The following is a 22,657-nucleotide window of genomic DNA, read 5'->3' on the forward strand; positions in this document are numbered from 1 at the left end:
TGGGACATTGAAATATTTTATATCCGTCAGGGCCTTGTATAGATATTTACACAGGATAATAAGGGCGTGCACAGATACACAAATCAGTGCAGATTTGTCTATATAGATAAAGAGATGCTTCTATTTGCATATGGATATTCCTGGAAATTAGGGGGGAAAGTCAAAACTAAATAAATATTTAATATGTCAGCACCTGTCATAGAGTTGTGTGTGTGTGCTTTACTGCTACTGACTAGCAGTAGTACTGCTACTCTAACCAACTTCATTAAAGAATAAAAGAAAAGTAATAAGTCATTTCACACTCTGTCTGACCATTACACAATAATAGCAAGATTTCATGCAAGGGTACAACATTATGCCCATCTGCAATCACACTCTCTTTGCAAAAATCTCAATTCACACTTCACATGCAGCTAACCTTGTTACCATCCTTCCCAAATCCATCAAGGTTGCAGCTGCACGTCTTCGCAGCCCAACATCTTAAAATTCATCACTCTGGCACCTTAGCATCACTAGAGGTCAAGATAAAGAATCCAACCAAGAATAATTAAAGGGCACCCAGATGTTTAGTTTGCTTATCTCAAGCTTTTCCTTTAACATACCTGAATTGCCCGTGTGTACTGTTTCTTTCATATTTTTAAGATATGTACAATGTGATTATTTTAAGGGTATGAGACCTCAAACAACACATTTCAGACTTGTTTTTTTTACCAGGATAGTTCTTTGTAGTTGAAATTTGAACAAGAGGCGTGATAATGAGTAGGTTGAGGAAAGGAAAGGTGTTATCTCATTAAGGTAATTACTAAGACATCCCCACCATTATATCGGTTTGAAAATGTGGCAATTAAAGCGCCCTACATGGGCTCCTGGAGACAAGGGAACAAGACAGTTCCCTTGGAACTTCTATGTTACGGTTAATGTGTGTCATGTAAATGAAAGGGTAGACTACTGCTATTTAATTCTTTTCCTCAACCCTCCGCCCCCACCCTCAAATTTCTTTGTGGGTTATGAGTTCTTTTTTTTCCTTTAACCTGAATTTAGTTCTGATGAAAGGTGCCAGATTGACAGCCCTAGAAGCTAAAGCCTCCTATTTACCCACAGAATAGCTGGAGCACAGAAAACAGTAGGGCAAGCTAGGCAAGCAGCTTGCTACCAACCTAAATCAGAAGAGACCTGACCTTCCTCCCACCTCTTTAGTCAGGCAAGCTTCCTTCTCTGGTGAGGGGGCTGCCAAACTCATACTCAAAGTCACGGAAGCTTAATATACACATAAAAAATTTGTAAGTGGTGTTCTTAGCTTACTTCACCACAGCATAAACAGGTGCTTAGAGCTCTCAGTTTCCTCAGGATGAATTTTCACTGTTCACTGAAACCACCACCTTTGGTCAGTAATTCATTTCTCCTCTTGAGCTGGTCATCTTGTTCTTTCATTGCTTCCACTGCCCTAAGCAAGATAAATAATAAAGTGATACACCAAACAATATATAGGATCCTTTCTCCAAAATCTTGCTTTCATGATCACTTTGGCATTATTTATCTCAAATTAAGGAAAACAATCTAAATGTCCAGTGATGAAAGAATGGTTGACTTGATAATGATACATTTATTGGAGAGAATCTTATATATCACATATCATAAAGAGATGCAAATAATATAAAGAAATACTTGTACTACTTGGGAGAAGCATAAATGATATCCCAGGTGACATATGACCCCACCTATACAAAAACTCACAGCAAAAATCCAGAAACAAGAAATCAAACGTAGGCAGTGATTTTTCTGAGTGACAGAAGATGAACTTTCTTCTCTGTACTCTTGAGTATTTTAAAAATTTCTACAGTGAGGATGCATTACTTTTACAACAGAAAAGCTATTTTAATAGCTTTTTCAAAAAGCCTCAGTTTTTGTGCATGTGGTACAATCTGATCACATAAATTCAACTCCACTAAAACTGAAAGACAAGAATCATTTGAAAAAAAGCTGTAATACTGTAGGATCTTTCCTTTCCTTTCTCTATCTTTACAGAAAAAAAAAAAATGGGAGCAGGGGCAGGGGTTGAAAGTAAGAAAGAAAAAAAAAACACTGAGCAAATACGTCGTATAAAAAACTAAAGTTTAGAATATGTATTAAAATAGAGGACCTGTGAGATTCCTTCCAATCCTGGGTTTGGATCAAGATCAGTTCTGCTTAAAATCCAATTACTTATCACGGTGAATGTTGGAAAATATACTTTTGCCAAATTTCTGGGCAGAACCAAGTAAAAACGTGTTCCCCTAAGGGATACGATCATTCATGGGAGGAAAAGAAAAGCCTGTAAAACATGTTACCAAGTAAAGGCGATCCTTCCTGAAATGTCACCGATATGTGCAGCACTGCTGTTAATAAGCAGTGTTTTGAATAGCTGGGGTTTTCTAATCCTGTTCCAAAATATTCATTAAGAGTAAGATCTAACAAATGCACAAGCTTAATTCAGCTTTTCAGTACTGACATCCCTCAACAGCAGTGCTCGGCCCATCACCTTTGACCCCATAAGCACATCCCAGAAATATAAAATAACCAAGAAGAAGTCGGGAGGACAAAGCAAGGTGGGCACGGGGCGCAGAGCAGGCCGCGGGCCCGAGGCCTGAGCGTCCCTCGCGGAGCCCACTCACCTGCTGCTCCCCAGCAGCTCTCCGGCCACTACTCCTGTTTCCAGCTCCTGGAGTGGGGCGGCCGACGGCTCTTCCCCGACTGAGGCGGGAGGTCTCCATGCCTGTACAAGTGACAACCGCGTTCCACCCTACTAAGTACTTCCGTCAGAGGACCTGAGGCCTGTGCCAGGAACTGTGCCTCGGCGGGCGCAGCGCGGTGGGCTGCACATCGTCAGCCTCAGGCACCGTCACAAGCAGAGGCCTTAACCCACGGCGACAACACGCCCGAGCGGAAACGGGAACAGGCGCCGGAAGAGGCGGGCCCGGCGCCAATGCCGCTTTCTTCCCTATGCTCTGATTGGGCTGGGCTGGGTGACGCCACGTGACGGAAATGGGTGGGAAACGCCGCCACCACAGGCAGAGAGCAGGCCGTTGGAGATCTGCTCCTGCCTAAACCTAGTAGAAATTCGTGAGGGAAATCCAAAACATGGATGGCCAGAAATTTCAAAAGCAATCCAAAAAAGAAGAAAGACAAAATAAATCACTCCATGCCAGCACTTATCCATTATGTTTTATGTGATATTTCTGAGCCAATCTATTGGTGCATAGCAATGAATGATTATGTGACAATTATGCATTTATTCGCATATGAGCATGTCTAACGTAATGCCAAACTGTGTTCACTCAAGGCTGGTGAGGAAGTAGATGTCCCTTTGAAATCTTCTTATTTAATGGAAATGACTTGGTAAGCTTATATCAATAGAACCTTTGTGGGAAATGGGGCAGATGAATAATAACTTGACGTTTTTAAGTGATTGTGTCTCTGATACACCCTACTTCCAATGGACAACTCTGTCTCTGTTAATATCTGGTCTAGAGCTTCCCAGCCCATAGCTCTGCAGATGCCTACCCTTGAGGGGGGCACGGGGCATGGGGAGGAGCAGCAGATGACGTGTGAGTTGGTACAAGAGGAAGTTGGACAATCAGGTCCTTATTTGCATTTTTCAGAAATTATGACATGTCTATTTTCTCAAACGATAGGTATTAAAATAATTGAAAGCTCCAAATTAGATCACTAGAAGATCATTTCCTAGCAGTTCACTCAACTGGAAAACTGTCTGATGAGAGAGACCTACTATGGTCTCTTCACTTGGAAGACCCCCACATCTGGAAACTATACCAAGTAGCTTAGCTTCCCTACAGTAGGAAATGAGTAGCATATCCTTTTCCTAACACTAAGCCAATTGGCTTTGGAATGTAGACTATATTCCCAGAATAGGCGCTCAAATTTTGTGGCGCAGGAATGGGGAAACAATGCACTACGAAAGTCTAGTTCCTCTAGCCTAAGGTAGCAGTATAAATATACATTGAGCTGGAGAAAACTTTTCTCCCCATTTCATGTAACCATGCACACCGTGGAACACCTCTTTCTCCAGCCCCTGGTGGTGCTGGGAGACTCCCCAGTGGTGCCTGACCTTCAAATGTGTGTAACCTATGCCGCTAAAAGTCCCTTTCAGTATCTGAATCTCATTTAACATTTCCGTTCCTCCAAAGATAAAGGGCATGAGGAAGAGGAGAGCCAGAGAGGCAGCTGAGGGGGTGGGGGTGGGATCATCAGCCAGGAGGAGCTGGCGTCCGAGAACCGAGGGAAAACCTGAAGGAGGCGTTCGTTTGCAGCCTTGAGGCCTAGGGGAGGACGGCGGTGCTCAAGATGTGAAGTGGGATATAGACAGGAGCGTCTGCCTGAGCAACGATTATTTTATGATCTTCATAGGAGAAGTCTTTATAATCCCTCCTAGCCCACTGAAATGTGAAAACAGGGCCCTGCTCTGAAGGCCCTGCCCAAGCACCGTTAGTGAAAGCATTTGGATTCTTGTCCCTGGCCTATTGGGTCCCTGTCCTGATGCACGCACGCATTTCTCCCTGAAACACCGTCTATACGGGGAGCAGAAACTTGGGGCCGCAGGGCTGTCCCGAGGAGGGGCAGGAGGGGCGCGCAGGCCCGACTGAGGCGCACGCCGCGGGAGACCCAGCACGGAGCCCGCGCGCTGGAGCCGGGCATGGGAGCCGCCGCAGAAAGCGTTGGCTGCTGGGAGTGGGAGGGAGGATCGCTACATCTAGGGCCTCTTCACTAAAGAATCAAGTCACCAGCCAGAGATAGGGATGGGTGGGAGCGGAAATCCATCAGCTCCGCGAAGTGACAATGCCCTTTTATCGTACATCCAGTTCAATCTCGGGCTCGCGGGGGTCCTCCTTTTTCAATGGAGCTCCTGCGCGGGCAACACGCTGTCCTGGACCAGATAGTAGCAGGAAGGGGGAGAATCCCAAACCGGCAAAGAGGACACACGAAGTGGAAGCAACAGTGGAGATCCAGAATCTTGGCTCAACCCGACCTACAGGGCGGCCGCCTCGAGAGAGCCTCCCGGCTTGCATCGGCTCGCCGAGCGCAGTCTGGGCTGCGCGAGCGGAGAAGGTGAAAAGTGCCATTTAGAGCGGTTCCACTAGCGACTTCGCTGCGGCCGCGGCGCAAGAGCTTCGAAGCAGCAGGCCTGAGGTCCGACTTCTTCCCAGTTGGCTTCTACTAAGAACTTATTAAACAGGGACGGTTTAGAGTTGATCTGTCGCTGAGCACTACTTACCCCGAGATCTTTTGGTTTTTGAACTACTTTATTGATCTGAAGATTTTGTTCTTTGGAATGTGACCCTGTCTGGACTTAATCAGGAAACGCTGCCGGGGAGGGCGCTTTGTAATCACCTAGCGGCCCTCCCCCGCGGGCGCCGCCGACCCTTCCGCGAGGCGCCCCCTGCGGTCGCCTAGGCTTTGCCGGGAACCCGCCAGCCTCCCGCGCTCCGCGCCGCCGCGCGCCCTGGGAGCTGTCTGTGGTGCTAGGACAGAGAACCGGGAGAAGCAGGCCCGAGGGGAGAGACCAGGAGAGACAGAGTAGAAAAACTGAGAACGCGAGGTTGACTGAGACGTCCACCCAGCAACACTCAGACTGACAGAGAAGACCTTCAAAATTCAGCCGTAAGAAGGGCAGGAAAAAGTCCCCTTTGGGTTATCTCGTAGCCCTGAGACAGGTGACATGGTTTTCCAATGCGAAAGACCAGTGATACCTCCCTCTCTCCGAGAGCACACTCCCCCAACCCCAGACGCTCAGCCCTACTAAGCCCTGGAGGCGTTCAACCTGCCAGAAGGAGGGAGGGGCACACAGGCCCTAACTAACAGGCACTAGTAGGGAGAACGGCTGGAACTGGCCAACGAGGCAGGGCTGGACAAAGACCTAGTGGAAGACTCAAAGAGCCGAGAGGAACTGTTCCAGGGTCCCTGGAGGTAAACCCCGGAGAAGCCTCGACTCACCCTTCTGCCCAGTTTTCTAGCCAACAGCCAAGACACACGACAAACCAGCTTGCCCTCACCAAGAATTCAGAGCTAAGGAAGAAAACATCAGTTTCCCCAGGAGGCTCAGCTCTGCCCCTGACCATGTCCACCAGTGGTGAAAAGTCAGTTTCTTTCCAAGCATCTTGACTTCAAGTCATGCCTGGCTTTTTAGAAAACCAAACAGCTCTGTTCCAGTATATTTTTGTAAGCACGTGGCTTAATAGGGACTAAAGTTTCCTAGCCCTGGGGAGAGCTTTTCCAAATATTTTTAGAAAGTTAAAAAATATAACAAAACAAACTACTCACAAGCTGCCTGTTTAAAGAGAGGAGGTGGGATTTGGCAGACGCGTGGGGAAGGGCTGCCTAAGCAGGAGTCAGATGGCAGGGAGGGAGGGGGAGGAAAGTCTTGGTTTGAGGGTAAGCAGTTTTATTTGCAACAGAAGAAATCAGCTGTCTAATTTGCCATCATGTGGGCTTTTATTTTAAGGGGTGGAGCAAAAATAAACTGATACAAGGTGGTAGGTGTATTTGCTGGAGGCTTGGAGGCAAGCAGCAATCGTTATTTTGCAACTCATGGAAAATTGCTGGCTTGGGCTAGAAAGGCTGGCTGCTAGTCAGGGAGCTAACTTCTTAACTTCACACGCACTACAGATTTGTGCTAGGTTTGCTGGAGTCCCAGAGCTGATCTTTTGTGTTTGTTCAAACATCTGTCTGAAACAAGTTTGTTTGCCCGTGCTTCTGTAGCAAGCAAAGAATGCCCCTGAAAGTCCTTGTTTTGCCCGTCCCCAACTTAATCAAAGGAGCAATCCAAGTGGAGTTAGCCGTGGAGTGCCCTTCTGACACCAGCTGAAGGTGGGAAAAAGAAAAGAAGTGCAGCTCCCAGGGATGGCAGACCTCTGCGCCTCCATAACTAACTCTGGATCTCCTGGGAGAAAAGACCTTGGTCTGTTAATCCTGTTCCTCGCTTTTGGAAAACCTGGTGTGCTCCTCACCTCTTAGCCAACTCCCCCTACTTTGTTGGGCAGGTGCGGACAGAAGGAGCCCTTTTGAGGGAAAGGACTATGTTTGCATTTGACTTGCACACATCCAGTAGTTTGGGGATGTCTGAATAGAAGGGCTCCTGCTGAGGTGGCCCTTGCAGCACTGCTGCGGAAAGGAAAGAATGAAAAGAAGGAATCCAGTCCTCAACCTTCTTCTTGGGACAATCCCCACCCCCTCCCCACACACATTCCTTTTGCCAACTTCGATGCAACAGGAAGTAACCAAAGCAAATTTAGAAGAGGAGTTGACACTTCCAGCTGCACAATTTAGGTGGTGAAAGGATACATGACTCTGAAGCAACAACACACTTGAGAGGACTCTTGTGTATCTAGACTAATTGCTAACAGCCGTGAAATATGAGGTTAATTAAGAAACTTTGTTCTCTGTAGACATAGTACTTCCCCTTCATTGTCCACCTATGGAGTCCAAGTTGGGCCTTGAGAGCGAAAGGCTGGCTGGCAGGCTGCTGGTGGGCTGCTGGGAGCAGATGGGTGGTATGGCCTTGCTTGTATTTGAAGGTTTGTTTATGTGCTTTTTCCAACTGGACTTGAGGTCATTCTTTGTAGGGAACTTAGAATGTGTGTGCTTCAGTGACTTCTCAGGTCCCCCTTCCCCACCCCCTGAAGATGACCAGCCCTGGGGCCAGTGCAGACAGAAGCTGTAGCACCCCCAAGCTTTGGAAAATGCCTTTTTAAGTCCAGGTAGACCATTTTGGAACTATTTAAATATGATTGTAAAACCCAACAGCAGCGAAGATAGAACAAGGGAAAGTCAGCTGAGTGCCTAGGCAATGGGCATCCCCATTGGACACAGTGGCACCCATTTTCCAGCCCAGCACAGCTATTTGTCCCAGCTCAGCAGGTAGAAAACGAGGAGGGCCAGTCCAAACCCTTTTGTTAAAATCAAATATGACCAAGACCATTTTTGAAGCAAATTGATGAGCTGGAGAGAAATCTGCAAACCACTCCCTAATTAGCCAAGGTCTGATCAAGGCGCCCGAGGCAATTTCCTCCCAGATTTCACCCTCTTTCCTTCTTCCTTCCTACTCCTCCTCAACACATACTCCCACAGCTCTCCACATTAAAAAAAAAATTACAACTCTTCTAAGTTTCAACATCAGAGAAAGTTGGCAAGCGGGTCTGGGCGCGTTTTAGGTGCAGGTCTTACTCCTTTGACTAGGCACTAGGGCAGGAGGAAGATGGAGATGTGAGGACACCCAGATGGGGGTCCAATGCTCTGACTACTCAAAAAGTGACCTCGGGGCTGGAGAAAGTGGGAGATGCCCGGATCTGTATCCACCCCCCTCAGTTGCTCCCTTACTAGTCTTGAGGGCTGAGCCTCTTGGGGAGCCGGTGGGGAGAGGGTCCTGCTGCTGAGGTGGGACTCTGGCCGAGGTGCTGCAAGGATTTACACACCCATTATCACACACTCAAACACACACTCCCAAAGCAGGCAGCCGGCTTCCTCTACCCTCTGAGCAGGGCCTCTTAGTTTGTGGTCCCAAAAGATCCAGGGACGCAGATAAAACGCTTGGCACACCTGCTTGGCCAGAGTTGCTTTCCGCTCCGGGGACCCCGGCACGGCCTGCTCACTGGGACCAGAGACGGCGCGAGGCTGGGGACTGGGGGCTGGGTGCCCGCCGGGGAATGAGAAGGATCAAAGCCTGCCAGGGGTTTGTTAGCCAGGCCTCTCTGAGTCCCCGGGAGCCCAAATTGCGCGTCCCGCAGCCTCCCGCTTGCAGGCTGCCCCGCCGCGGGCTGCAGAACAGCTGCGAGGCCCGCGCATCGTCCGCCCGCCCGCCGCCCAGCCCCTGCCGGCGTCTCTGCGGCCTCGCGCTCCGGACCCTCGCCGCCCCGGGAGGAGCCCAGGCAGAGGAGCAGGGGCCGTCGGGCCGGGGCGGCCGGGGCTGCCAGGCTGGCCCGGACAGCAAGGAGAGCTGGCCACCTACATCCTGCAAGCACAGATTTTCTCCCGCGGCCTCGCGGACTTCTCTGAAATCGTCAACTTAAAAAGAAAGAAATTCACACAGATCAAATAACGGCTCGGAAGAGGCCGGCATGAAAAATGGAGCTGTTTTTATATGAGTCAACCGAACGTCTTTACAGATTTTGTAAACTCCTCCTAGTGCCCCGGGAGGGATTTTGTCTCACTGAGCCAAGTGACACGTTTCATCACAGTATGTTCCGCTTTAGTGAAATCAGCCCCTTGGATTTCATCACTTGTTAAAAAAAGATAAATTTTATTTCTGTAATTTTCAATCACAAAAAATCTATATTTTGTCTAAGCATTTATTTTACTGAATCAAAAAGACATGAAAAGAAAAATCATGTTTTACTAACGTATATAAGTGACTCTTTTTTGGACAACATATAATAAATATGATATATCACTTATCACTCAGTCTTTCAAATGTACATTTTTTTCATATTATGGAGCATGCCACTTTTCTAAAAGAAAAAAGGTCATGAGAAATCAGTGCAAAGTTCTCAGTTACCCTCCTCTTTTCTCTGGGGCAGGCGGAATGTCCACGGCGATGCGCTCTGCCTCGGACTCAGAGGCGGCTGTCTACAATCCTCTCCGCCTGCGCGGTTTCCTCTCAGCGCCCTTCCTTCTTCCCTCCTAATCCCTCCCCCCTCCCCCCTTGCTTGTCCCTAAAGTCATTAAAAAAAAAAAAAAAAAACTTGAGGTTTAGTTTCTGTTGATGTTTTCACTTACTGGTCGCACTTTGTGTGGGGTCAGCGTTTTCGCCAGTCACACTGCTGGGGGGAGCTTCCCAGCCCTGTCTCTGGGGTGGGGAGGTGGAGAGCGGAGGCTGGCTCCTCTGTGGGGCCCCCCCGCCCATCGGTGAGCGTCTTCCTCTCTTACTTTGCTTCCCGTGTCAGTCGACTGCGAGGGAGGCCCCATGGCCCGGTGCGGGGAGAGCGGGGGCAGCTGTCCGGGTCAGGGAGGGGACAGGGAAGGTCGCGGGTCGCTCTTCACCGGGGGTGCGGGGTGCCTGGGATGGGGTTGGACAAGGGGTTGAGGGCCGGCTGTCCCCCCGGCCCCAGGCCATGGATGAGCACTCGGGGCACCAGGGGCCGCTGCAGCTGGGGATGGGGCGCGGGAGGAGTCCGGTACATGCTGCTGTACATGGCGGCGGCCGCCGCCGCGGCCGTGGTGCTGTCCATGCTGCCCAGCAAGCTCGGGTGGTAGAAATAAGGCGACGGAAACATCCTCTGCAGCGCCGAGTAATTCCCCGCCTCGGCCAGAAGCTCCAGGCCCACCGCGGTCTGCCGCTTCCACTTGGTCCTGAAAAACAGCAGGCGTGCACGCACCCCGCAGCTGTGGGCGCGGTCCGGACACCAAAGCTCCTTGTCTCCCCGAGCCTGCCTTGTCTCCCACGGGGGCCAGGAAGACAGAGTTCTGAGAACCTCCTGGTCCCCTTGCCCACCCATTCCTCACAGAAATCACCCAGATCCAAGCCAGTTTCCCAAATAATGCCATCAATGAGACACTCACAAATAAAGTTCTCCAAGCAAAGCTTGGAGAGCCTTTGCTCTGCTGTTGCCTCCCCTATAGTTTGGCTACTTCCTGAAACTTTCCTGGAGGCCAGTGGAGACCACTATTTCTACAGGCAGTCCTCTCCCCCCTCCTCTAATTCCTGTCCCCAAGTGGCTCCCCGACAATCCTAGTGTCTGCTCTCTGCCCCTCCCCCCTTCCTCCAGGCCTAGTGAGAGGAAACCGTGAACAAAGGGACACAGAGACTCCTGGGCCTTGGACCCCTGCCCCTCTCGGTCCCCAGGGCTGTGGAGACACATCTCTCTCATCAGCCTGACAGGACCTTACAGCAGGCGGGGGTGCTCAGGGCGAGGAAGGCGACAAGGTTTCAAAACGGAATTCGTTTGAGGGAGGGCTATCTCAAGGGGACTGTACCTCAGGCCATTCTGGGCGGGGAAAAATGCATTTCAAGATCTTTTCTCCTCTGGGAGAGAGTAACAATTAAAACCTGTGATCAGCTTTTCTCAGTCTCCTCCCTCCCCCACTGCACCCCGCTAGGAAGAAGAGGCAGCAGGCCTTTGCTCAAACGCCTCCTGAAGGAACTCAGGGCTGGTGGGCCATCCATACCCAGCAGCTCAAGCCAAATTAATAAACATGTCGCCCATTTTAAATTGGCTACAAATGACACTAATGTTTTCCGACAGAATTAGGGTGGCTGAAACCGTATGTAATGAGACAGAAAATTATGGTAAAGATGACAACTGGATGGGCATTTCCAACCACACTTATGGACGATTAGAACACAAACGAGAGAAGAGGCGGGGGAGAGAAAATCGAGACAAGGGAGCCGAGCGCCAGGCCTAGACACGCGGCATAACCTCGGCCTCAGACAGCCCAGGCCGGGCTGGGCTTGTTCTGCACTTCAGAGGCCTACGAGCACTGCCAGCCCCTTTCCTAATTTCTTTACAAGGGAAGCAGGGGCTCCTGGAGGGCACTGAAGCGGCCAGTACAGGGGACAGACCCTCAGTCCAGACGCCTGACCGGCTGCCAACCCTTTCTCTCCCAGCTGCCTCACAGGCCAAGGCAAGGACGTTTGAGCTGAGGCCAATACGTCAGCTCTTCCAGGACAGAAACAGCCAGAGTGTGTGGCCAGCTATAGGTACTCGGAGCCACCCTAAGGCGGGCCCAGAAGAGGGCAATGCACAGGCTTTATGGGCCTGAGTGTCTGCTGCACAGAGAAGGTGTGGCTTGACTGATCTGGGGGCAAAATGGAGGGAATTCCAGCCACTCAGGTTTGAGACGGAAAGCAGCATCTGTTACAGACACTTAAGTGCAAAATTCTCCAAACCCCAGCTGCTCTTTGGTCCCTCTCACCTTGGAGGTGCGGCTAATCCCTGCTCCAGCCCCAAAGCCCCCAGTGCCCACTCTGGGCCCTCAGAGTCCCTACTGTCTCTGAGGCCAGGAGGGAAGATTGGTGTGGTAGTCTTGACTTGGATGGCCAGGCGCCTTTGCTGCCTGACACGCAGCCTCCCTTACCTGCGATTCTGGTACCAGGTCTTGACCTGGGTGTCAGTGAGGTTGAGCGCAGCTGCCAGGTCCATGCGGTCCTGCACACTCAGGTACTTCTGTCGCTCAAAGCTACGCTCCAGTTGATTGAGCTGATGGTCAGAGAAAGCCGTCCTGGCTTTGCGAGGCTTTTTGGCTCTCACGGGGGGACTCTCTCGGCTACTGGTAATCTCCCGATCTCCTTCCTCCTTTGTTCCTACACAGAAACCCAGACACAGCCGTAAGGTAGCCTGGAATGGGGAAGAGTGGAGTGTCTGCCTGGCACACACTCCCACATTCCCAAGCCAGCCGCTGGTCTCGGGGGAGCTGTACTCTGCCACCGTCCTCACACACATGCTTGGACCTTAGCCAGCATGGAGGAAGAGGATCGATTTCTGGCTGAGGAGTATGGACCCTTTTGCAGAGCTCCTAAAAGGGTTACAAAAGAGGGTCAGATCCTCCCATCTTAGGAAATGAAAAAGAAAAAAATAGTTTATAATAAAGGGTACTTTTTTGTTGTTGTTCTTCTGACTGGGGGCAGACCCTGGCCTTCTTTGTTGTTTTCACTCAGACTTCATAGTTTCTGATTTGTTAGTTTTCAAAAGGTCTTTCAACTTTGGTGGTTTTCTTTTAGGAGGGGGCATCTTTTTCACTTTAATTCTGTTTACTGAAAGTTATAGGCATTTGTTTTCCTTTTTCAGATGTGCTTGGGAAATGCTGGATCAAGCTGTCTGCAGCCGCTTGCATCAGGTCTTTTAAAGCTTCAGAAAGAATGTCTCCGAGACACCGCGTTGAGCTCAGAATCACTGAGCCCATCCAGGTGACAGCCCAGAGATTTCCGGATTCTATTTGTCAACTTTGGTTTTTTACTGAAATGCTGGGAAATCGATATGTCAATCCCTCTCTGTTTGTACCCGTTTTTGCTGCTCTCCTTGATCTTCCCTGCAGGAAGAACAATAATCTCTCTAATTGACCCACTGGGGAGGTTGGTGCACAAAAAATCGCCAGACCAGACTGTACATCTGTTTTGGTCACTATTATGCTAATGCTAATAAAGAGGCAATATCCTACCTTCCGAACAGTCAGCACACATCTTTCCCAGAGACAGCAAAGATTAATAATAATAATAATAATAATAATAATAATAATAATAATACTTATCAGTAAAGGGAAAAAAAGAACTCTCCTCATATGTTAAAACTCTTCTGCCATGCAAAGACAAAACACTTACTTATGAAATTTTCCGAGGATAAAATGGAAAAGGGGGAGTTGAAGGATAATTTCATTGCCATCTTCTGATTTTACACAAATAGATCAAGTCAATTTAATAAAATTTTGCTTTCATAAATGCTACCTCCCAATTACTTGTAAGGAACCAAAAATCTTACTGAAATACAGATATTCAGTTGGGGCCATGGGGGTAAGAAGGGTATTTTTAAAAACTGCAGCACTAATTATAAATTTTTACCATGTGGGCTTCCCTATATTAACCAGGATCTAATACCAAAAAAAGTTGCTGTTAATTAACGCATAAATTTTTCCTTCACTAAATCTGATAATTCCTGTGCCAACGTTAAGAAAATATGGTGTGTGGGAGGAATGAAATAATTTGCATTAAAAAATAAACACCACGTTGTGATCACACCCCTAGGCACTATGAAACACTGAAGTACTTCCCGTCAGATCCCCTCCGCCGCGGCCCCCTTCCTAATAAATTAAAATTAAGTAAAACAAAGGAGCCGGGTGGCGGTGAAGGTTGAGAGGCAGAAATGTACCAATAAACAGAACTTCGGGCGAGTGCCCAGATCGCACGCCCAAGCCTCCCTCCCGCTCGCAGTTCGGACTGTGGCGCAATCGCCTGAGAAGCTGAGAATCACCCTCGAGTCCCAGCAGGTTCGCGGGGGGCCGACAGGGAGCCAGAGGGGCAGGAGGAGCGGCTGGACGGCGGCGGGAGCCGAGGCGGCGCGACTCACCGTGGCATTTGATGTCGCTCTGGGACTCCTCCCGCTTGTCCAGCTTGGCTTTGCTGTCCTCCTGCTCGAGCTTTGGCCTGAAGCTCTCGTGTGCTGCGTTGCTCTCCTGCTTCGGGGTGTGGTGGGGAGAGGAGACGCTGGTGCTGTAGGGCGCACACGCCGCCAGAGGCTTGCTGTCGCCCAAGATGTCCTTAATTAAAAAAGAAGAGGTGGAAGTCCTGGGGGCCGAGGCAGCCGAGCCCAGCTGCTGGGCCGGCGGCGGCGGCGGCGGCTGCTGTTGGGGCGAAGGCTGCAAACTTTGCGCGGGGGCCGAGGCGGGCGGCGGCGGCTGCTGGCTGTGGTGGAGGTGGTGGTGATGCTGCGGCCCGTCCGCTACCAGATGCGGCTCCGGAGGCTCCATGGTGACCGAGATGGGAGAAGAAGGCGCCGTTCCTACGGTGTCAATCTCCGAACAGGGGGACGGAGTGGCCTGACTCCTAAAATCCGCAGTCCTGGCCTCGCCGAGCGGGCGGAAATCTCCATTCATCATGCCGGGGCTGCCCGAACTGGCACTGGACAAAATCGTGTCTATTCCAAAACTCGACCCGCTGGCCCCTTCCATTGTTGTCATTTCTACATGAGGTCCACGCCACTCTACCGCTCTGCAGCCGCCCCGACCAAGCAAAGGAAGCTATCGATCGTAAAACAAAAAAACACTAAACGATGTTGTCGCCGCTTAAAAAAAAAAAAGTGGGGCGGGGAGAGAAGAAAGGTTAATGGGGAGGTGGCAATCCGTGGACACTTTCGACACTTTTCCCCCCTCTCCCCCCTAATGCAAAAAGTAGGGGTTGGGAGAAAAGAAGACCGAGGGGGTAAGTTACAAAAATTGAGGAAACACGGAGCGTGCGCTGCAGGAACGACCGCGCACGTGGGGCGGCGGTGGCCGCGCAGGGGACCCCAACGAAGGCGCAGGCGGCAGGAGGTGACCCCAACGCCGCCGCCGCCGCCGCCGCCTCGGTCTGCCCACAGCCTGGCACCAGGCGGCAGCGGCGGAGGCGGACGCGGCAGGTGCAGCGACCGCGGAGCCCGGGCGGCCGCGCGCCCCCGGAGCCGCCCGGCCGCTCCCGGAGGTGGCTGCGGCGCGCGACTCGGCCGCCCCGGAGCAGAGTTTCTGAACTTTCTTGGAAAGTTGTGGAGCAGACACCGCCGCAGTGGTCGCGGCAACACGAGGAGGAGAAGGAAGAGGAGGAGGAGGACAAGAAGGAGCAGTCTCAGGCGGAGAACACGGCGGAGACGCGGCACCGAGCGACTCCGGCCGCTGCCGGGCGCATTCGCTTGTAATCCGGCGGCGAGCGGGCGGCGCCGACCCCCTCCCGTGACGTCACGGCCACTGCCGCCGCTCCCCGCGCCGCGCCGGGCCCGCGCCCCCGCCGCCGAGGCCGCGCGCAGGGCCTCGCGCCCCCATTGGCCGCGCCCGCGCGAGCGAGCGACGCCGACGTGCCGGGAGCCAATGGGCGCTCCGCTCGCGAGCCCGTCACCACCGCGGCTTCGGCCCCGCTGCTCTTTTCAGAACCCGCGCATCCCTTTGCCTGCAGCCCAAAGCTGAACACGCAGGCCTATGGTGGTCCTCGCGTCCGCAATCACGCGTGAGGGCAAAGGGGGAGAGGGCAAGAGAGCAGAGGGAGACTGGAGAAGGGAACCAACGGGGTTAAAAAAGAGAAAACAAAAAACAAAAAAGAACGAAAAGAGAGGGAACGTAGTAATGATTCATCCTTAAAGAAGTCTGAAGAGGGAGGGGAAAGAGGACTGGAAGGGAAAAGGAATCTGGTCGGCTTACCTTTAGATTGCAGCGCGGCCGCTCACGCACCTCCCCAAACGCGCGCTTAGGTTGTCCGAGGACACTGAGAACAGAGGAAGGGAATCCCTGAATGAACCCAAGGGAAAGTGTGAAACTCCAGCAACCGGAACTCTGGGTGGGCGAGCGGACTCCGCGCTCTGATTTCTCCCCCAAAGAGCCCAGGCATGCCGGCTCTGGCTCACCTGTGTGGCTGGTCCCTGAGGGGGAAATGGAGCAGGATCTGCGTCCACCCGGCACTCTCAGGAGGGCTGGGGAAGAAGGGGCCTACTGCTCAAAACTGGGGACCCCGGCTGGTCCCCGAATCAGGGCCCGTACTGGAAGAGATGCCTGGCCAGACGCTTTCTCCCGAGCGGGGAACTTACGCCCCGAGGCGTTCTCTAGCAGCGAGGGCAGCCACGGTTTCCTGTGGTGTCAGGGTGGCGTGGGGCTCGGGAGCCCGCGTGGCGGGTCCACAGCGCGTACACTCTCCTCCCCACCAGCCAGATCTCAATCTCTCTCAATCAATCAATCTCTCCCTCTCTTCCCCCTCCTTCCCTCCCTTCCTCCCTCCTTCCCACTCTCCCCCGGCCTCTCCAGCCGCCCTTTTGGAAAGGAAACAGTCACTGTTGGATCCACTCGGGACCTGGAGCATGGTTTGACTGTGGCGCCTGGTCGGAGGGTATCAGCTTGCATTATTTTCTCTAGGACGTCTCCAACCTGTCTGTTGTTGAATGTCAGAGTAATGGGAAGTGCCAGTGACAAGACGGCGTTATTACTCCTGATTAAGTGCCGTGTCAACCTAATTAGCAGAGTAATTATAAGGTGCTAATGAATGATTCAAAGTTCTCTGAGTTACATTTTACTCCAAATTACCATTTTAAGAATCCTATGAATCTGAGTGTCAGGCATCGCTTCCGTGACTAGGTGCAGAATGATGGTAGAAAGTGGCCTTTAAAGTCTCCAAGGGCTGGGCCAAAATCCGGGGTTTGGTTGCGGTCGGGAAGGTCTCTTTCCGGGGAAAGGCTTTTTCTATCGAGGACTGCGTGTGGGTGGGTGTCAGGGAGGCAGATGACCTCCTGGGACTAGATACTGCCTTTCCGTTGGAACTGCATCTGGGTGAGCCCTCGGTCCGGAAGGGGGTAGGTGGGATCTACCGCATCCTTCCTGCGTTTTCCTTGGGAATTCGGTATGTTTGACCCAGAAAAAGCCCGCGCTATTTCGAGGGGGTGTCGAGCTGGTTACTACCTCCGTGCCGTTTTCTCCGGGTCTGTCTCTGAGGAGAACAGCGGGGAGAGGAGAGACCGAGGCGGGGAGATGTGCACTCCGGGCAGCTCTCGCTCTTCTCAGAAGGCGAGGGGAGCCTGGCGGAGGAGCCGGGGTTGGTGAGCCGAGGCGGCGACGCGGGCTAAGCTGCAGGCCGAGGCCGACGCGGGCCTCAGCGAGTGCGGGGAGCCCCTCGGGAGCGTGTCGTGGGCCGGCCGGGGGGGGGGGGGTGATGTCGAGCTGCCCTGGGCCGGGAAGCCGAGGAAGGCCTGAAGGGCGCCCGGGGCGCGGTGGGATCAGCCGCCTTTGGAGCGGGAACTGCGCACCGGCCAGGCAGACCCTTCTGGGAGCCAGCCGGCCGGGCCTCGGCCTCGCGCCCGGGGACTTCGGAACCACGGGCCCGGGACCTAAGTGGGCATCTGTCTTATCCAAAGCGGCAGCGTCCCGCCCATCAGGCCGGGAGCCGCGCTCCTCTCCGCCTCGCACCCGGCGCCCCTGGCACAGTCGGCTTCTGTGTCGGCCCGCCCGGGGCTGCAGGCCAACGCTGCAAGTTGTCCTCCCTTCAGATGTCACCTGGGGTTCTTCTCATTCTGCCATCACTCACCAACTTCCCGAATGAGTTGCGTTTCCTCCCAGATCTGGGGCTCCAACCTGCACTTCCCTCGCTGCCTGTTCTGGGTGGAAACTGGGGAGAGGGAGAAAACAAATTTGAGATACAGAACTAACGGCACTGTACAAATCAATTATTCTCGACCTTGATAAATAATTCATTTAAGCCTGTTTTTGTTTTGTTCCGATGCCTAAAATGACTCAGGAGCTCAGATCACACAGCTTGCGTTGGACGGTTCAGCAGGGTTTTTGGCTTGGAATGATTCACGACATTAGCAGGGAAGACAGAAATATGCCCCTACAAAAAAAAAAAAAAAAAAAAAACTTAAAAAGGGAGAGAGAAGGTAAGGTTTGGGGAGGTGTTCATTTTGTTACAACTCCGAAGCAAAGCAAAGGGAAGCCCAATAGTCCCCACTCTGTGAATGTCTCAGAGCTTTTCTTGAGAAAAGGTGACCATCATAGACGTCTTCGTGTGGGATGTTAGGAGGTCAGCTTTGGGGGGCCACAACTGTGGGGGGGGGAATATTACCTTGACTTTTATCAAGGTCCTATTTTGGGGTCCCTACCAGAGAGGAAATGCTACTAGTGGCCTGAAGCTCCAAAAGAGAGATTCATAGTCTAGATGGCAAACTTAATGAAAAACAAATTCTTCAGAGCTGCAGTTTTGTTTTTAACTTTGCTCAGTTCTTTTTTCTCCAGACATTCCTCTTTTGCCATTTTTTGCCCCTGAGAGTATATATGATGTTTATACCCAAGAAGTCATGCACTTTCTAGCAGAGCAAGCATAAATAACTTTTCATTTAAAAATCAAATTTCAGAAATAGAACAGGGTGCAGATTAGTCACATTTTCACTTCCTACATAAAGGAAAGGAAATACATTAACTGGATTAATCAGATTTTGCCACTGGATTTAAGATGCAAATAACTATAGTCCCTAAACTGACATAGGCTTTAAAATGATCTTCCACCTTTAGGCCTTCATTTTCTTAAAAAACAAAATGACGAAGAAAGACAGTTCTTTAATTTGGGGGAAGATTTTGGAATTCCTGCACAGAAAGCAGTTATTTTCCAACTGTGTAATAGATAATATTTCCTTCCTGGCTCTGAAGAATACATCAGTCCTGATCACCACTAAAGTTGCTCCCTCTCCACCACAGAGAATGATTCAAACACACGTTTTAACAAGTTTTATTCTAAATACACTCTGTGCCGTCCACTTTTACAATCAAGATTGGTATTTGGGACTGTGTTAAACTGGAACATAAAGTTTTGAAAAAGCATAACTGAACTTTGAAGAAATACACTTGTAGATTACCTTGAACTTGGAACTGATGTTTCTTCCTGTCGTATTTTATTGAAACGTTAGTAAGGATCCGCTTGACAAGGCGAGCTGACGGGAATGGCGTGCAAAGGCGCTTCCCTCCACTGGGCGGCGCCAAGAGCTCCGAACCGAGAGAGTCTGCTATTGTTTCTTTTTATAAAAGATGCAAGATACACTCTCCACCCACTAAGGTTTCCCCCGCACGGCATTGTGGCCTCTCGCCTTTTGCGCAGCTACAGGAACGTCAGGAGCATGCTTGCTTGCTTGCTTGCTTCCTTCCTTCCTTTCTTTTTTCAGCCTAACAGTGTATTTCCAACTGCCTAAGAACTTGAAGCATATTTGCTTAGGAAAATAACATACTAAAGAGAAAGACACGAAAACGCTGCAATTGAGTTCCTTAAATAGACTGAAATCAAGAGGGTGGAGATTGGGAGCAGAAGAAGAAAAGGTAAAGTGGGAGGAAAATCAGTTAACTGAAAACGCTTAACAGAACAACAGGTTGAAACGATTGGCTATGCAATTGCTAATGGTCCTCGGGGAATGAAAGTTTTGAGAATGAGTTCTGGTATCAAAATAAATCTTGTGAGAGCTATAAGCTTCACTGCAAAGAACGGCAGTTCAGAAGAGACCTCGTGAAGTTGCCTCTCCCTTGGGAGTGAGATGTGTGTCCTGCCCAGCAACTAGCAGGATGGCAGGTAGAGAGGCACAGGAAAGGGCGCTGGAAGAGGGCATTTTAGTCTCTTCTTTGCCACTTTCTAATGTTCTTGAGCAAGGCACTTAGCCTTTCTGATCACCAACTTCCTTCTCTGCTAAAGGGGAGAATTGTCCTTGCCTAGAATAGGGTATCAGTGACGACCAGGTAAGACCTTCTACGTGAAAGCTCTTTACAAGCCGTGAAGCAAGAGTTTGACAAATGAACAGTGCAAAGGGGGCAATTATTTCTAGCTAGGTAACAAACAGTAGCCACATTTTCCCCACTTCTTCCTTCCCTCACTCCTTTGGTTCATTCACTCAGTCCATAAACATTGCTGAATGTGCATTCTGTGCCAGGCACTTGAGAATGAGAGAGTTAACAGGAGCGTGAACGTGCTAGAAATTGTCACAATGCCATGATGCCAACATGAACCTGCTACAGTGGGGACACAAAAGAAGAAGTGAGGAGTCCTACCCTGGGGAGAGCTGGGGGAACAAAAAGGCTTCCTAAAGGAAACGAAGTGTGTGTTCAGCCATGGAAGAAAAGGGATGCATCCCAAGTAGAGATATATGATATACAGAGGGATGCATACGGTAGCTAAGCGTAATAATGGAGCAGAAATGGCCACACATCGCCGACCTGTTAAACTCTTGACTGCGGCGCTGGGCTACAATGTGTGTTGGCTCTAGGGGGTCTCTCCCGCGTGCTCCCATAAGGAACAGAACACTCCTGGGCATCCTGGAGGGAACAGGAATTAACTGCCCGTGCTCAAAGCCCTCTGCAGCAGGATTTTGTAGTCGGTTACACGGTCTTAGATTTGATCCAAGAGACGGTTCAGCCCCCTCCTACGGGGACTATAACGGCTCTTCCCCACTCCCATTCCCGATTCCTTTCTACTTTCTAGAGCTCCAGACTCTGGGGGGAGAAGGAAGTCTCCCTCCAAGTCCGGGGAGGAGATAGAAAAGATGGCAAAGTGGAAGCAGTTGGCGGGGCCGAGGGAGAAGACGCAGGAGCCTGTGTTTCACCCCTCCTAAACTAAATCACTGTCCACTGAAGACTGACTCCTAGAGAGTTGAAAGAGCCCCCGTGTGACAATGCCAGGTCCCGCTATAAAAGGACTCTTACGCCTCTAAGGTTCATGAAGGAAGCTGATTCTCCCACCAGCTCCCGAGATTCAGAGGGAATGGAGGGGCCAAGGCAGAGGAGAAACGAAAGCCTCAGAGCGCTGGGCGAAGATGCCAATCAGGGAAGGGGAAATTCATTTGCGATGTTAATTAACAGGCGGCTAATTAAAACGGCACTTTGAGCGCTAATCAATCGCCTTATTAAGTTAGAGCCATCACTGGAACAAATTGAAAGCTCCCCGCCCCGGCTCCTGCCTGCGGTGCGGGCGGGGCTGGGTTCCCAGACACGGAGCGGGGAAGTGGCGGAGGTGCAGGGCCGTCCCCGCCTGCTCTGGCAGCAAAGTCCTGGGGGTCTGCAAAGTCCTCCAACTCCCGGGTGCACCCTGGCCCACCCGCTCACCCTGCCAGGATCTGCTGAACTGAACACGTGCCTTAGGAGGCGATGGCCGGTCCACACGCACGGGACAGCGGGGAAGGGGCTGCCTCGGAGAACGACCGAATCCGCGGCTGCTGGCGCGGACTCAGCTTCCCGGAAGAAGCGCCCCAAAATGTGCGGGAATTGAACTGTGGGTCGCAAGCAGCAGGGAGGAAGCAACGCAGCCCGAGAGGGGGCGCTCTGCAGCCGGGACCACGCATCCCCGTTTTCCAGGACAGAAGGATTGCCTCACTTTGAAAACTCTTCTTAGGCTCTTGCCCTTACCCAGCCCAGCAACCGGCGAAGAGCCGGCCTGCCTTCAGGCCGCGAGCACAGGACAGCCAGCCTCGTGGGCTCTGTCTCCTGGGGCTCCGTAAGAAAGGGGTGGGGTGCGAGGAGGGAAGAGGGAGTGGGTATGCTGATCGCCTGAGACGCCGACTCACCATTGCCGGTCACTACCTGCCGTCCTCCCAGCCCGTCCACTCTTCCCCGGGCCGTTGGCTCTCCAAACTCGCTGCGGAGAACTGGTTTTGAATCTCCAGTTTGAGGAGACTTCCACATAGCTTACTTGTTAAATGCTTGATTTTCACCGAATTCCCAAGGGAGAAGTATTTGGCAATAAGAGGGGGCTGTGAATTTAAATACTAATTAAGTGGGTTCTTCTGCAACTCCACCTGTCTGGCAGCCCTTGCTAGAGAGGAACACCCCTGGCTCGCGCACCGCAGCCTTCCTGGGGTGCAGAACAGAGGCACAGTAATGAGGGGCCCCGGAGGGCTCCTGTGTTGTTTGCTTTACACGGCCTGCTACAGAGAAAAAGAGGTCGCCATTGGAAGGAGGTCTTTTGCATGGTGGGTGATAACATGGCGTGGCCCAAGGTGTGGTTTCCGTCTGCAAAGACACGTGTGCTGTGTCCTGAACTGGCCTGTGGGCTCGCCTTTCCGGAAGTGCGTCGCGTCGCATCTGCTGGTGGGTCTGAGTGTGCTTGGGCTGTCCCGGGAGAACCTAAGGAACAGCTCCCACGTGCAAAGTTCAAAAGCATTAATATTTTCATCATATTATCATTATTCAATATAATAATATTTGCTCGGTTAGCGGCACTAATTAGGCCACATTAAAACCGTAGTGTCTCCCTAATGGTGCGTAATGTGCCCACATTCACATTTTTCTCTCTGAGAATGGGCGGCTCTTGGCTGGCAGGGGAGAGGAAGTAGGCAAGCAGTGGGATGGATTAGGGTGTGACGCCCCCAACACACACCACACCACACACACACACACACACACACACACACACACACACACACACACGGAGAGAGAGCGAGATCCAGCCAGGTATCTTCTGGGTTGGGCCCGCCGCCTCTGTGAGGTGGAT

The 22,657-nt window shown here is 51.4% G+C and overlaps 1 protein-coding gene across 8 annotated transcripts in view; it reads right to left on the reverse strand.

Moving 5' to 3' along the window:
- Nucleotides 1-9,188: 9,188 nt before the first annotated feature.
- The window catches only part of BARHL2 (BarH like homeobox 2), a 113,937-nt gene continuing 100,468 nt past the window's right edge, over nucleotides 9,189-22,657 (reverse strand). For 7 of the 8 annotated variants that reach the window (XM_032487062.1, XM_032487060.1, XM_032487058.1 and 4 more), the window contains 5 exons: nucleotides 17,729-18,031; nucleotides 15,862-15,925; nucleotides 14,046-14,715; nucleotides 12,064-12,289; nucleotides 9,189-10,338 (listed from right to left, as the gene is read on the reverse strand). In XM_032487062.1, coding sequence (XP_032342953.1) covers nucleotides 10,026-10,338; nucleotides 12,064-12,289; nucleotides 14,046-14,715; nucleotides 15,862-15,925; nucleotides 17,729-17,895 — 1,440 coding nt within the window. In that variant the 5' untranslated portion in view covers nucleotides 17,896-18,031 and the 3' untranslated portion in view covers nucleotides 9,189-10,025. Of the gene's footprint in view, nucleotides 10,339-12,063; nucleotides 12,290-14,045; nucleotides 14,760-15,861; nucleotides 15,926-17,728; nucleotides 18,032-22,657 lie in introns of those variants that run through there. The other variant, XM_032487064.1, reaches the window with a different exon arrangement.

This window comes from Camelus ferus, chromosome 9 (assembly GCF_009834535.1).
Source record: "Camelus ferus isolate YT-003-E chromosome 9, BCGSAC_Cfer_1.0, whole genome shotgun sequence".
Classification (NCBI taxonomy): Eukaryota; Metazoa; Chordata; class Mammalia; order Artiodactyla; family Camelidae; genus Camelus; species Camelus ferus.